General features: G+C 48.4%; 1 protein-coding gene across 3 annotated transcripts; it reads right to left on the reverse strand.

Moving 5' to 3' along the window:
• Positions 1–897: 897 nt before the first annotated feature.
• BLVRB (biliverdin reductase B) lies at positions 898–15,672 on the reverse strand. 3 transcript variants are annotated; one of them, XM_075993096.1, is made up of 6 exons: positions 15,499–15,672; positions 9,834–9,884; positions 8,408–8,572; positions 8,176–8,265; positions 4,054–4,182; positions 898–1,174 (listed from the first exon to the last, which is right to left on the reverse strand). In XM_075993096.1, exons 1-6 carry the CDS (start codon positions 15,575–15,577, stop codon positions 1,119–1,121), a joined length of 570 nt encoding a protein of 189 aa, XP_075849211.1. In that variant the 5' UTR covers positions 15,578–15,672; the 3' UTR covers positions 898–1,118. The 3 variants fall into 3 exon arrangements, with proteins under 3 accessions (XP_075849211.1, XP_075849210.1, XP_020138941.2); XM_075993095.1 differs by having other exon boundaries at positions 898–1,151; positions 15,499–15,667; XM_020283352.2 differs by lacking the exon at positions 9,834–9,884 and having other exon boundaries at positions 898–1,151; positions 15,499–15,667.
• Between the last annotated feature and the right edge of the window lie 299 nt (positions 15,673–15,971).

Genomic DNA, 15,971 nt, shown 5'->3' on the forward strand with positions numbered 1-15,971 from the left:
TCTTCTTCCATATAATGGGCATGATATTAGTACTGCCCTCATAGGGACTCTTGAAAATGAAGACACATAATACATTAAGTAATTTCAGGCCGGGGCGCTCACGCCTGTAATCCTAGCACTCTTGGGAGGCCTAGGTGGGCAGATTGCTCAAGGTCAGGAGTTGGAAACCAGCCTGAGCAAGAGCGAGACCCTGTCTCTACTATAAATAGAAAGAAATTAATTGGCCAACCAAAATATATATATATATACATATAAAATTAGCCGGGCATGGTAGTGCATGCCTGTAGTCCCAGCTACTCCGGAGGCTGAGGCAGGAGGATCCCTTAAGCCCAGGAGTTTGAGGGTGCTTGTGACTCCACTGCTTGCATAAAACCTCAGAATAAAGCTCAAAGGTTTTACAACACAATTTGGCTTCCATGGCCCAGCCTCTTAGTTCTATCATACTCGCTACAGAGTACAAGTATTATTAGCTGTGGGGGACAGGTTTTAGTTTTTTAAAGGAGCCATGGAAAGCATGGCTCCTGGCCTTCGCTCATGTTGTTCCTTCTGCTGGGAATATTGTCAAGCCCTAGAACCTTCTCTTGGCCTATTCTTACCAAACCAGGTTTCAAGCTGGACATCCCCTCTGCCACACAGCTTTTTTTGCTCCTTAAGCTGGGGCAGATTTCCCACTGGACCGTGAGGTCCATGAAAGCAGGGCTCATGGCTATCTTGGCCATCACTGGGTCCCCACAGTCACCACTGGGTCCTTAGCACAGGGCTGGACACAGGAGAAGGACTCAATAAACTTACTGAACAAATAAATGATTGAATACTCAGAAAATGTGACACAGGCAGGCGGAGGGAGAAACTGAAATACTCAGGCAAAGGCAGAAGAGGAAGAGTCAGAGTCAGGTCTTCTAGAACAATTTGAAGCTCTTGGCTCAAAATTTATTGCTCCCTTCCTCTGTTCCTCATTTCCCACATGCCATCCTCCTGGATGGGGCCAGAGTCCTAGTCGTACTGGTGGGAGGGGTAGGTGCTGTGCCCATCGTACTCAGCAGTGGTGAGGCAGTGCAGCATGAAGTGGCCCAGGTCGTGCTTGGAAATGACCCTCGAGGGCCCTCGTCCATCCAGGGTCACTGAGTAGGCTCCGGTGAGCGGCTGGTCTCCTGTAAAGGTAAAAACAGAGGGACTTGGCCGGGCACGGTGGCTCACGCCTGTAATCCTAGCACTCTGGGAGGCCGAGGCGGGCGGATTGCTCAAGGTCAGGAGTTCAAAACCAGCCTGAGCAAGAGCGAGACCCCGTCTCTACTATCAGTAGAAAGAAATTAATTGGCCAACTAATATATATAGAAAAAATGAGCCGGGCATGGTGGCGCATGCCTGTAGTCCCAGTTACTCGGGAGGCTGAGGCAGCAGAATTGCTTGAGCCCAGGAGTTTGAGGTTGCTGTGAGCTAGGCTGATGCCACGGCACTCACTCTAGCCTGGGCAACAAAGTGAGACGCTGTCTCACAAAAACAACAACAACAACAACAACAAAAAAACAGAGGGACTGGGTGAAGCAGATGTCTTTTCCCCTCCCCCGACAGAAGATAACCTTCCCAGGGTGCCTTCTGTGTGCCCAGCCCAGGTGGCCCAGGTATGGCCACTTGTCTACATCCTTTGCTTCATTCAGTCAGCAAAGCCTCATTGATTACCTATTACAGGCAGCCAGCAAGGGACAATAAAGATAAGAATCCCTGCCCTGAGGATACAGACATTCACTAAGAAAAGGCAAGGAATATAAGAAAGCAAAACAGACAATATATTAGATGGAGAGAAATAAAGCAGAGGACAGGTAGGACCTATTATTATTATCATTTTTTGAGGACAGGGTCTTGCTTTGTCACCAGGCTAGACTACAGTGGCACCATCATAGCTCACTGCAGCCTCAAACTTCTAGGCTCAAGGGATTCTCCTGCCTCAGCCTCCTGAATAGCTGGCTGGGACTACAAGCCTGCGCCACCACCACCAGTAAATTTTTATTTTTTTGCAGAGACTGGGTCTTGTTTTGTGGCCCAGCCTGTTCTCGAACTCCTGGCCTCAAGCAACCCTCCTGCCTTGGCCTCCCAAAGTGTTGAGATTACAGGCATGAGCCACCATGCCTGGCCCAGATCTATTATTATTATTATTATTATTATTATTATTATTATGAGACAGAGTCTCACTCTGTTGTCTGGGCTAGAGTGCTGTGGCATCAGCCTAGCTCACAGCAACCTCAAACTCCTGGGCTCAAGTGATCCTCCTGCCTCAGCCTCCCGAGTAGCTGGGACTATAGGCGCATACCACAATGCCCAGCTAACTTTTTTCTATATACTTTTAGTTGTCCAGCTAATTTCTTTCTATTTTTTAGTAGAGACGGGGTCTCGCTCTTGCTCATGCTTGTCTCAAACTCTTTTTTTTTTTTTTTCCCCTCTTTTATGCCCAAGAGGAAGGTCATGGTCTCAAACTCTTGAGCTCAAAGGAGCCACCAGCCTCGGCCTCCCAGAGTGCTAGGATTACAGGCATGAGCCACCATGCCCGGTCCTGGACCTATTATTAAGCCTATTTTACAAATCAGCAAACTGAGTTTTGGAGAAAGGAAGTCACGTCCCTGGGTTACAAAGGGTCACTTCGCTGTGGGAATGGTTAGATTTGGGCCCCTCCCTCTGGATGCTTTCCTCTCTCTGGACCCCTATGAGAGGACTAAGTGACCTGTCAAGTGTGGGCCTGCATTTTGTAGGCAATGGAAGAGCAGTCATATTTTTCTGATCTTGTGAACAAAGAGTCGGTATGTCCTGATGCCAGGGGTACAACGCGGTCTTGCTGGGGATAGTGGGCAGCCGAAATCTGGCTGTTGAGAGGCCATTTAGTGGCTGCCCTATGGTAATTAAAAATAATACCTTTCTATGGATAGCTTTTGTAATGAAAAAAGTAAAAATAAAAATAATATCCAACAGTAAGCAATTAAACTGAGGGATCAAACGTAGTGTCACCCATGCAGGGACATTACTGCGATCATGTGAGATAAGCGACACACCCATGTGGCATTCCTGCCCGAAATGCTTAATCTGAATCTGTGAGAAAACAACTAGAAAAATCTAGAATGTGCGACATTGAAAAAGTCACCTGGCCTGGTTAATGTCATGAGAAACTTAAAAAAAAAAAAGGCATGAGAGATCGTTCCCGATTAAAGGTGGCATGGCAACTATTAAATAAATGTGCCTGACCGTCAGTTGGATCCTGATTGGTGTGGGGGTGGGCAGGTTGAAAGCATATTTAAAGAATCTGATCAAGAATCTAGAGATTTTTTTAAGAGATTTTTTTGACAACTAAGTGCATGATTTTATGTCCAGCCACCAACCAAATTCACAACTGCATGAGAGACCCCAAGCAAAAACCACCCACTGAGCTTTGTCAGCTCCCAGTACCCAGTACCGATAGAGATAATCATAGTAAATGATAGTTGTTGTTGTACATTTCTACAATTTGAGTGAATTGCTGAGATAATCAAACAGTATGTTAGAAAGGAGGTAAAATAAAGCAGGGAAGGAGGATAGAAAACATGGGGAGGAAGTCTGAGGATACAGGAGAAAGACCAAAGTGAAGCACTTTTCCTATTCTCTCAACAATCAACACAGACCGAAGACTTCTGTGACCTTCTGTGTGTACGGGGGTGCTTTCCCCACACGCCAGGAAAGCAGACAACACCACGTGGGTCCTCTGGGCCACTGGGGTTGTGGGTTGGGGGTAAGAGTCCCAACCCCCAAAACCTGCCTCAGTCTTTCTGGTGACCAGCCCCCATCCTGAAGCTACCAAGGGGCTTCCAGCCACCAGTCAACTCATTAGAATACAAAAAGACACTTGTCACTTTGGAGATTCCAAGGGAGTTGTATGCCAGGATTTGGGGAAGGAAGAAGTATCTGTATTTCACAGTATCACAGAAAGGTTTGCAATTTTAGGGTGGCCAGCAGAAGGCCCTGCAGATGTCCCTAGAAGGCAGGAGGGAACAGGTGGTGGCATCATTGCCACAGGGTCCCCACCCCACTTACCTATATGTGGTGGCATCACAGCCACATACTTTAGGCCGGATTCCTGCAGCACCTTGTGCATCCGGATGTGGTCATCGGTCACGTCCTGCAGTCGTGGGGGCACTTTGGCCGGGTCCCACAGCAGGAAGGCTAGGGAAGACACAAGGCAGGGTCAGCCTGGACTCTCCTGTCTTTTTTTTTTTTTTTGAGACAGGGTCTCACTCTGTTGCCTGGGCTAGAGTGAGTGCCGTGGCGTCAGCCTAGCTCACAGCAACCTCAAACTCCTGGGCTCAAGCGATCCTTCTGCCTCAGCCTCCCGAGTAGCTGGGACTACAGGCATGCGCCACTATGCCAGGCTAATTTTTTCTATATAAATTAGTTGGTCAATCAATTTCTTTCTATTTATAGTAGAGACAGGGTCTCGCTCTTGCTGAGGCTGGTCTCGAACTCCTGACCTCGAGCAATCTGCCCGCCTCAGCCTCCCAGAGTGCTAGGATTACAGGTGTGAGCCACCTCGCCCGGCCAGCTCTCTTGTCTTGATGCCAGGACTAGATCCTGCTGTGGCTCACCATTGCCTTCCAGTTGCAAAAAAAGGGGGTGTCTTTTTGGCCTCCTCTCCTTCCCTCACACCCCAGATGAGCGCTGTCAGCGGATCACAATCATCTCAAATCTAACCTCTTTTCACCCCACCTGGTCCTGTCCACTGCCACCTCTTGCCTGGACCAGCGCAACAGTCCCCTCCTTGGTGGCCCTGCCCTGCCCCCTCCAGGTAGCCAGAGGGAGCCTGTGAGCACCTGAGTTAGGTCCTATCCTTGGCTCCATCTCACTCACAAAGCAAAGTCCTCATCCAGTCCAGCCCCCAAGCCCCACCTGATCAGATCCCATTAGCTCTCCTCCATTACCACCCACACTCTCCCATCACTCCTCCACTGCAGCCTCTGGGCCTTTGCAGTGGCTGATCCCTCTGCCCACAATGCACTTCCCTCTCGGCCACATGGCTCCCTCCTTTTCCTTCCAGACCTCAGTCAAAGGTGACCTTTCAGCGGGGCTTTCCTACACCAGTTTTGGTGTCTTGTTTTCTGTCTATCTATGTAGCTATCTATGTATCTATGTTCACTGCTCCATCCCTAGCCCTTAGAAGGGCCTGGAACACTTCAGGTACTCACCAAATGCTTGCTGCAGGAATTAGCCTTGGCTAAGCTATAATACCTGCTGACATTTATGGATCACTTCACCATATGCTAAGAACTATGCTAAATGTTTTAGGAGCAGTTTGGTGAAATAGAGAAAAGCTTAGGTTCTGGCCAGGCGCGGTGGCTCACGACTTTAATCCTAGCACTCTGGAAGGCTGAGGTGGGCGGATTGCTCGAGGTCGGGAGTTCAAAACCAGCCTGAGCAAGAGTGAGACCCCGTCTCTACTATAAATAGAAAGAAACTAATTGGCCAACTAATATATATAGAAAAAATTAGCCGGGCATGGTGGCGCATGCCTGTAGTCCCAGCTACTCGGGAGGCTGAGGCAGGAGGATTGCTTGAGCCCAGGAGTTTGAGGTTGCTGTGAGCTAGGCTGACGCCACGGTATTCACTCTAGCCTGGGCAACAAAGCGAGACTCTGTCTCAAAAAAAAAAAAAAAAGGTTAGGTTCTGCTTAGGTTCAAATTCTGGATCTACCACTGGCCACCTGCCTCTGCCACTTATGTGTAAATTGGAATAATAAAAATTGTCCGAGTTAATACTAGCAGTTATAAAAAGGTGTGGCACAGAGGAAAATTCACTCAGTAGTCACTAATTGTCTCATGGATTCATAGAGAGCAGGATTCCCTCTTTTTTTTTTTTATCCTCCTGAAGAATTTTGGTCTATAGGATTCCTTCTTTCTAGATGAGAAAACTGAGGTTCAGTGTGTACAGTGGTGGGCCCAAGCCACTCAGCAAGGACCTCAGAGCCCTAGTTCCCCTTCCTCATTCAACATTGCTGGCAGCCTCTAGCCTCTAGCACGCAATCTCAAATCCAGTCTGCTTTTTACCCCGGGTTTCTTTCTAATCCTCTCAGACACCTCCAAAAAAACAATCCTTCCCAAGCCCTAATGGATAAATGCCAAGCTCTTTAGATGACAAGGATCTTTCTAATCTTTTACCTTGAAATTGGATTTTTTTTGAGGGAGGGGGACAGAGTCTCACTCTGTTGCCCAGGCTAGAGTGCCGTGGCATCAGCCTAGCTCACAGCAACCTCAAACTCCTGGGCTCAAGCAATCCTCCTGCCTCAGCCTCCCAGGTAGGTGGGACTACAGGCATGCGCCACCATGCCCAGCTAATTTTTTTGTATATTTTAGTTGGCCAACTTATTTCTTTGTATTTTTAGTAGAGATGAGGGGGGTCTCACTCTTGCTCAGGCTGGTATCGAACTCCTGACCTCGAGCAATCTGCCCGTCTCGGCCTCCCAGAGTGCTAGGATTACAGGTGTGAGCCACCATGCCCGGCCTGAAATTGGATATTGAGGGAATAAATATTAGACTCTAATAATTAGAGGCTAGAAGAGAATTAGTGTTAAATTTCTAAGGTGTGACAGTGGTACTAGAAGAGAAAGTCCTTTTCTTTTCTTAGGAATTGGGGAAGGGGTTCCTGGGTCTGCGACTCCTTTTCAAATAGTTTAGGAAAACAAAAACAAAATCAAAAAATATTTGTGTATGTGTATGTGCACAGACAAACCAATTATGATAAACATTAACAGTTTTTGAATCAAGATGGCAGGAATATGGGTGTTTACTATTCTTTCAACTTTTCTGTTTGAAAATTTTCATAATAAAAAATTGAAAAAAGGCCTGTAATCCTAGCACTCTGGGAGGCCGAGGCGGGTGGATCATTGAGTTTAGGAGTTCGAGACCAGCATGAGCAAGAGTGAGACCCCGTCTCCACCAAAAATAGAAAAAAAGTAGCCAGGTGTGGTGGTGCATGCCTGTAGTCCCAGCTACTCAGGAGGCTGAGGCAGAAGGACTGCTTGAGCCCAGGAGTTTGAGGTTGCTGTGAACTAGGCTGAGGCCATGGCACTCTAGCCAGGGCAACAAAGCAAGACCTTGTCTCAAAAAAAAAAAAAGAAAAAAGAAAAAAGAAAAAAAACATATTAAGGAGAGACACACTTAAGTAAAGGACCATGATGTCTTGTCACCTTCAAATGGGTCAAAGAAGGAGAGAGAGAGACAGAGACATTGGTGTCTTTTCAACTGTTCTATCATTTTGAGATTATTTCCAAATAAAAAGTTAAAAGGTAAAAGAAAAAAAAAAACCCAGCCAAATCCTGGCGAACATAAGACTTTAATATATTTAAAAAAAATAATTTTAGTTGTCAACTTGAATGACTTTAATATTTTTAAAAATATAAACAAAAAAATTTGGAAATAAAACAAAGCAGATTAAATCCATTTTAGTTTCTTCCATGGGACTGAAAGTTGTCTTAACCACTCAAATTGGTCTTCAGGACATGGAAGAAAAAACCAAGCCAAAACCGAAGAGCGGACGATTCTAAAATTGCAGCACCTACTATGTGTCACTTTGAGTATGAGTACTCAAAGGAGTTTAGGGAGGATTAAGTGGCATTTATCCCTAAAAGTGCTCAGATACAGCACCGAGCATATAGTGAGTGCTCAATAAATGGTGTTAGCACGAACTGCTCTTGTTCTGCCCCCTGCCCTTTGGACAGCTCAGGACAACCATTTGTTTAATGTCCATCTCCCCATCACTGGGGGCTCTGGGAGGCCAGAGACTCGGCATGTCGCCACAGCTCTGTCACTTCCTCTGGGAGGCGGGTCAGATGCCTCCTCTGGGCTCCCGCGGTCCTCTAGGCTTCTCCCATCCTGCCCCCTGTGCCTGCGCCTCCCCCATCCTGGCCCTGATCATCTGGGGTGTCAGTCTGGCCATGGACCTGTTCTCCCCCTGCCCCCTCGGTGAGCACTGCGAGAGCAGCGCCCGGGGCTGTGTCGGTCACCACCGCATCTCAGCATCGGCCAGCAAGCTCCAGGCACACAGCTGGTGCTCAGTAAATGCACGGCGACTTGGCATGGCTCCAATGCCATCCTTCAGAGCCCCCTGGGCTGCCTGTCCAGCACCCGCCCTCCAGCTCAGCCCCTCCCCCGCAGCCCCACCACCCACCCGAGGTGCAGGCCACGACCTTGTCCACGCCATGAGCCTTCATGGCTGCCACGATGTTCCGGGCGCCCTCGGACATCACCGTGGTGGGACCTTAGAGGGGACAGAGAGTGGCTGTCACTGGCAGGCGGCGGTGGCGGTGGTGGCGGGGGTGGCAGGGGCGGGGCGGGAGGCGGGGGCGGTGCCGGGGGCCGAGGTGCAGGGGGGGGCCGCGGGCAGAGGGGGGGCTCAGTACTGAGGTCACTGCCGGTGCCCAGCAGCACGACGACAGCATCCTGCCCAGCCACGGCCTTGTCCACATCTGCCGCGTGCCGGACGTCGCCCACAATCACGCGGGCTGGCCGGGGCCCCTCGGACGGCAGCCGGGAGGAGTCCCGCACCAGCACGGTCACTTCGTAACCTGTGGGCAGAGGAGCAGAGAGGCGGGTCAGTGGGCTTGCGGCCTGCACTCTGGGGTGCAGGGGGTGGGTCCAGGAGGGCACCATGAGCCCGCAGATTCATCCCCTAGGTCTCCTGCTCTGGGACAGTGAGTGGCCTTCCAACGTTTTTTGCTGGCATATCTACGGCCCATGTTCAGCTAGCTGTTAAAATAGGCGATACTTTCATGCTGATTCACAAAAAATCTGCACTGAGGCCTTCAAAGAGCTCCACTATAGACTTCCCCACCCTCCAGCAATTAAAGGGTTAATGCCAGGCACTGCTATGGCCCCTATCCATGGTCCTGGAGGAAACTGAGGTACAGAGAACTTGAGTTGCCAAGAGACTGATCAGCACTGGGATTAGCCCCAGACCCTGTCCCTGGCCTTACTGCCCAAAGGCCTGGCCCTCCTCATTAGGGGTCATTAAAGATTTTTTTTTTTTTTTGAGACAGAGTCTTGCTTTGTTGCCCAGGCTAGAGCGAGTGCTGTGGCGTCAGCCTAGCTCACAGCAACCTCAAACTCCTGGGCTCAAGCAATTCTGCTGCCTCAGCCTCCCGAGTAGCTGGGACTACAGGCATGTGCCACCATGCCCGGCCAATTTTTTCTATATATATTAGTTAGCCAATTAATTTGTTTCTATTTATAATGGAGACGGGGTCTCACTCTTGCTCAGGCTGGTTTCGAACCCCTGACCTTGAGTAATCCGCCTGCCTCGGCCTCCCAGAGTGCTAGGATTACAGGCGTGAGCCACCGCGTCTGGCCTCGTTAAAGATTTTGAACATCACCTCAGTATGCCCCCTCCCAAAAGAATTTTTGATAACTGTCTCCCACCCCTAGAACACACATACACATTTTAGAATTCACAACTAATATAGTTCGTCCTTTGTTTTAAGTAGTCGCAAAGGATGTTAATGTTTGGGTATATTTTAATGGTGATATTGTAGAAATAAAATGATTAATTGTGGTCTCAGTTATGGACTGAATGTTTGTGCCCCACCCCTATTCATATATTGAAGCCCTAACCCCTCCTCCCCCATGTGATGTGACTGGAGGTGGGGACTTTGGGACTGATTAGGTTTAGATGAGGTCATGAGGATGGACCCCCATGATGGGATTAGTGTCCTTATAAGAAGAGAGACCAGAATGTTCTTTCTCTCTCTTCCTCTCCCTCTCTCCCACTTTCCCCCTTTCTCTCTCTCTCTCTTCCCCTATATGTGAGAACACACCAAGAAGGACCCTCACCAGGGACTACATCTACCGGCACCTTGATCTTGGACTCCCCAGCCTCCAGAACTGCAAAAAAAAAATGTCTGTTGTTTAAGCCACTCGGCCTTTGGTACAGTATTTTGCTGTGGCAGCCCAAGCTAAGATAGACTCTGAGGTTCATTCTTCTGAAAAATGACCCAGAGCTCCTGGGGGGAATGTCTGATTGCTGGGCTGGGGCAGAGAAAGGACAGGTAAGGTGGTATTTAAGGAATGATGGGGCAATGTTTAAAGGACACAGAAGCCACTGGAAGGGGCTCCCACTGGGCAAAGCAGGGAGAGCGTCGTGATTGTCCAAAAGAATTCAAACATGTCAAAAATATAAAACTCTGTGAGTTCATAATGATACTAACAAAGAAACCTCATTGGTCACCACTGGCAGCTATCACAGGATTAATCCCTCACCCTGGAAATGATAAAAGAAAAGGAAAAAGAATAGAATTGTTTCATTTCTCTTGAGAGCTGTTATTATCTATTTCAAAAACAAACAGGAGATTTTTTACACTCTGGGGCAGTGATGAAGCTAATAATAAATAATATTTGTACAGTACTATGTGTCAGCTGCCAAGTGCCTTACATTCGTTAGCTTGTTAAATCCTCAAAGCAACCCTGGTTTTGAATCCCAGCCCTACCATTGACTACCTATGTGACCCTAGGCAAGCCACTTAATTTCTCTGGACCTTAGGGTCTGATTTATAAAGTGACTCTAATTTTCAATTTTTTTTTTTTTTCATAGAGATGGGGTCTCACTATGTTGCCTAGGCTAGTCTCAAACTCCTGGCCTCAAGTGATCTTTCTGCCTTAGCTTCCCAAGAGTGAGACCCAGTCTCTACTAAAAATAGAAAAATTAGTCAGGCATGATGGTGCATGTCTGTAGTCCCAGCTACTCGGGAGGCCGAGGCAAGAGGATCACTTGAACCCAGGAGTTTGAGGTTGCAGTGAGCTATCACGACGCCACTGCACTCTACCCAGGGCAACAGAGTGAGACTATGAGGATGGCTGTAATAAAAAAGACAGATGTAAGCGTTGATGTGCATGTGGGGAAACTGGAACCCTCATATGCTGCTAAATAATGCAGCTGTCTTGGAAAACAATCTGGCAGTTCCTCAAAAGATTAAACACAGAATTACCATATGACTCAGCAATTCCACTCCTGGATATATGCCCAAAAGCAAAGAAAACATTCAACCTGAGACAGCTAATTAATTGCAAAAGAAAAAAGAAAAAGAAAAGATATATCCACAGCAAAACTTGCACAAGAATGTTCCTAATAGCATTATTCACAGTAGCTGAAACAACCCAAACATCCATCAACTGAAGAATGGATAAATAAAATATGATATATCCATACAGTATAATATTTGGCAATAAAAAATAAACGACATACGGATATATACTACAGCATGGATGAACATTGAGAAAATGTTTTTTGCTAAGTGAAAGAAGCCAATCATGAAGAACCAATATGGTATGATTCTATTTATATGAAATGTCCACAACAGGCAAATCCATATAAACAGAAAGTAGACAAGTGGTTGCCTAGGGCTAGGGGAGGCGTTGGGCAGAAAAATGGGGAGTGACTTCTAGGGCTTTCTTTTTAGGGTGAAAATGTTCTAAATTGATTGTAATGGAATTTGCACAACTCTGTGAAAACCACAGTGTGTGTGTATAAATATATACATATTTATTTTTATTTTTTTTTGTTTCAGCATATTATGGGGGTACAAATGTTAAGGTTACATATATTGTCCATGCCCCCCCCCCTTTTTTTGAGACAGGATCTCACTCTGTCGCCAGGGGTAGACAGTGCAGTGGTATCATTATAGCTCAAACTCAAACTCTTGGGTTCAAAGTGATCCTTTGCCTCAGCTTCCCAAGTAGCTGGGAGTACAGACTACAGGTTCACACTACTACACCTGGCTAATTTTTTGTTTTTTGGAGAGACCAGGTCTCGCTCTTGCTCAGGTTGGTTTCGAACTCCAAATCCTGGTTTCAAGCGATTCTCCTGCCTCAGGCTCCTGAAGTGCTAGGATTAAAGGTGTGGTCACCTCGCCTGGCCAAATTGAATGATTTAAATGGGTGAATGGTACGGTATGTGAGTTATAGCTCACAAAGCTCTTATAAAAAATTCAAAAGCAAAATTAAAACCAATTAACAAAAAGTTTAGGGTAGTACCTGGTACAGAAATGAGTGCTATCTGGTTGTTTGCTATTATTATGTCTGGTAATCATTTCCCAATTTTAAGCCCTGGCCTGGTCAAGCCCTGAGTCTCCTTCCTGGTCCCTGGGCTCCCAGACCCAGTCCTGTCCCCTCCAATCCATATTCCACATGGCAGCCAGACAGAGCGAGCTTTCCAGTTATATCTAAGTGCCTCCCTGCTCTGATCCCTCCTGAAACCTCTCAATGGCCTGCGATAAAGCCACAGTCCTCACGACAGCCTTCAAGGCCCCTCAGGACCTGGCCTCTTCTCCCCAGCCTCTGTTGGAGCCGCTGCCCTGTTCAGCCTCCGCCCACTGCACTTGTCAGTTCCGCATGCTGCTTCCTGCCTCCGGGCCTTTGCACGTGCTGTGCCCTCTGCCTGGAACACCCTTCACCCTCTTTCCCCAGGTCCCCCAGTCACTCAACTTCCTCCGTCACGGCCCTCCTTCTGCTGAGCTGGAGTAACCTGGAGTAAACCAAGACCCTGCGAGTTCAGGGACTGTGTCATAGTCACTGCCACCTCCAGACCCTTTATAAACACAAAAACACAGGCTTCACTGAACCCATGGGCCTGGGACCAAACTCCAGCTCTACCACTTACTGGCTGAGGACCTCAAGCAACGTCTTCCCCGACTGGACCTCCGCTTCCTTGTCCCTGACACGAGGATCACAACACCCGCCATCCCCAAACTATGTGACACCTTTCAGAAGGGAATGACACAAAAATCCGTGGTGCTCTCACACCTGGGGGAGCAGTGGGGGCTTCCATGGAGCCAATATAGTCAACTGTGGGTATTTTCTTTTTTGGGGGGTATATTTATGTATTTTTTATTTCTTTTTATTTTCTATTTATTTATTTATTTTTTTGAGACAGAGTCTCGCTTTGTTGTCCAGGCTAGAGTGAGTGCTGTGGCGTCAGCCTAGCTCACAGCAACCTCAGACTCCTGGGCTCGAGCGATCCTCTTGCCTCAGCCTCCCGAGTAGCTGGGACTACAGGCATGCACCACCATGCCCAGCTGATTTTTTCTATATACATTAGTTGGCCAATTAATTTCTTTCTATTTATAGTAGAGACGAGGGTCTCACTCTTGCTCAGGCTGGTTTCGAACTCCTGACCTCGAGCTATCTGCCCGCCTTGGCCTCCCAGAGTGCTAGGATTCAGGCGTGAGCCACCGTGCCTGGCCTTTATTTACTTTTTTGGGTAAATTTTTATTTTGAAATAAATTCAGACCTACAGAGAAGTTGTAAGAGATTCATCACATTTGTTTTTGATTTATCCTTCTTTGTCTGTGTGCATATGTATAAAATATGTATTAATGTATAATTATATACATGTGTACATAAATACATTTATACATATACATACAAAAGTAGATGTATATATGCAAATTTGAGAGTAAATTGCAGAAGTCATTCCCTTTTTAAGCTTTTTTCATCTCAACCCTCACCACAAAATAGATTTCACAGTCTAACCCAGTACATAAGAACCTACAGATATATAATTGAAGCAAAAGTTTCATAAGACTAATATTTAACATGTGATACATTTTGATATTGTTTTGACCAATTAAATATATTTCAGAACTCATTATGGCTCAAAGTTTGAGAAGCACCAGGTTGCAACAACTCAACTAGGTAGGTATTTGTTCCCCTGCCCATTTTGAGAATGGGGAAATAGGCAATTTTAGGCAATTGGGGCAGGATCACACAGCTAGTAGGTGGACAACATTGAATTTTTACCTACGTGAGTCTGATCTAGAGACTGCAGAATTCAGTGCTAGGGATAATCTGAATTCACCCAGCCAAAGAGTTATGTTTTTTTTTTTGTTTGTTTGTTTGTTTTTTGAGACAGAGTCTCACTGTGTTGCCCAGGCTAGAGTGCCGTGGCCTCAGCTTAGCTCACAGCAACCTCAATCTCCTGGGCTCAAGGGATCCTCCTGTCTCAGCCTCCCAAGTAGCTGGGACTACAGGCACACACCACCATGCCTGGCTAATTTTTTCTGTGTATATTTTTAACTGGCCAATTAATTTCTTTCTATTTATATTAGAGATGGGGTCTCCCTTTTACTCAGGCTGGTTTTGAACTTCTAACCTTGAGCGATCCGCCCACCTCGGCCTCCCTGAGTGCTAGGATTACAGGCATTTATTGAGCACCAGCTATGCATGGAACATGGCTGGCACTGGAGTCCGTGCCTGTCATGACTCTTGGCCCTGCAGAACCATTGAGAACCTAAGTTCATCTAAGCCCTTCTTGTTTCTGATGGGGACAGTCAGGCTCAGAGCAGCAAAGAGACTTTTCAGAGTTAGCTACACCCTAAGTCCCAGCTCTCAATGCCCCTGGGTGCAGTCCCACCTGTGACCAGCAGGATGGGGGAGTGGAATTCAGTGGATTTCCAGATGACTCAGCACCTCTCAACTTCTTCCTTACTTCCTTCCCGAACCCTCTTCCTCTCAGAAATGCTCATCAGCAAACTGGTTTTAACTGGGAGGCCCATGGCTCTCCCCCTCTCCGCAAGTCAAGATGCTCATAGTTCTTCTTGTGAGGGAGGAGAGCCGTGGGTCTAACAAGGAACTTTCAGGCATAGTTCCTCCAGGGGAGGGCTGGGCAGGGAGACAGCATTGAGTGGCATCCTGTGGGCTCCACCCTTTTGGAGGACCCGGATAGTAAGTATCTTCAGAGTCAGAAGGGGTGGGGCCCTCTATCTGGAAGTCCCAGGCCCCGCTGGGAGTTGGCATAATCTGGACCATGGGTGCAGGGGATGCTGGAGGGTGGCTATCCCCTTTCCTGCCCCCTGTCCTGGAGGAACTCTGAATTTGCAGCCCTCATTGACTTCCAGGACTAGTGCCCCCAAGTCTCTGTCTGTACTTGCTTTCCATTAGGTGCTTACAGCAACCTGCCCCCCAACTTTTTCAATTTTGAGCTCTTGTGCCCAAGCGGAGAGCCTGTGGACTTTTGGTGGTTAAGAGCATGAGCTGGCTTCAAATCCCAGCACCGTCACTTAACAACTGTGTGATGCTGGGCAAGTCATTCTCTAGGCTGCAGTTTTCTCGTCTGTCAAGTGGGGTAATACTAGCTCCCACCCCATATAAGGGCTGCGAGGATTTAACACATGTGAAGACGGGTTGGTGCTGGGCCTGGCTGGGCCTGGCTTAGTAAACAAACCCACTCTGGGCGTGCTAACCACCACCACACTGCAGAAGGGCCTTCTTGCATTTACTCACAATGGTGTCACTGGAGTTCTCAGGCTCCCATGGCCAATTCCTCTGCCTTGGACTCACGTAAAATTGGATCTCATAGCCTTCCCCATTTCTGCCCCCCCCCAGTCCTCACACACCTGGCTGAGGCACTGGTGGCCCCCAGCAGCCTGGGCCCGGTTCCACGCTGCCCCTTCCTAATGCTACGCCCGTGAACCCGGTGACATCCCCCGCCCGCCCCAGCTCATGCCTGCTTGCACCGCCTGTGCCAGGGTGGTGAGCCCGGTCCTGCCGGTGGCGCCGAAAATCACGATCTTCTTGACGGCCATGCTGCCGGGTCGTGGGAGCGCAAGGCTCCAGGGTCTCAGGACACGCGGGAACCCAGTGGCTGCTGGGTGGCGCTCTCTGCCCTTTTCTAGCGGGAACAACGGGGCGGAGCCGGCTCCTGGGGCCACGCTCCTGCCCCCTGCTCCGCTCCGGTAAGGGGGCGGGGCCACACAGGCCACGCCTCCAGCTGGGAGGAACGCAGGTGGGCGGGGCGGGACTTAGCTCATTCGCTCCCGGACCAACAACCAGCACCGCCCTCTCCGTCCGCCCCTCAGGCTGGAAGGCGAGCCCCTGTGAGACCCCGCCTCCATCCGGACAGGGCGCGAGTGGGCGGGGCCAGAAGAGCGCGTCACTCGGCACCGCGTCTCCGCGCTCCAGCCACCCGGGGAGGGCGGG

Source organism: Microcebus murinus, chromosome 16 (genome assembly GCF_040939455.1).
Source record: "Microcebus murinus isolate Inina chromosome 16, M.murinus_Inina_mat1.0, whole genome shotgun sequence".
In the NCBI taxonomy this organism is placed as follows: domain Eukaryota; kingdom Metazoa; phylum Chordata; class Mammalia; order Primates; family Cheirogaleidae; genus Microcebus; species Microcebus murinus.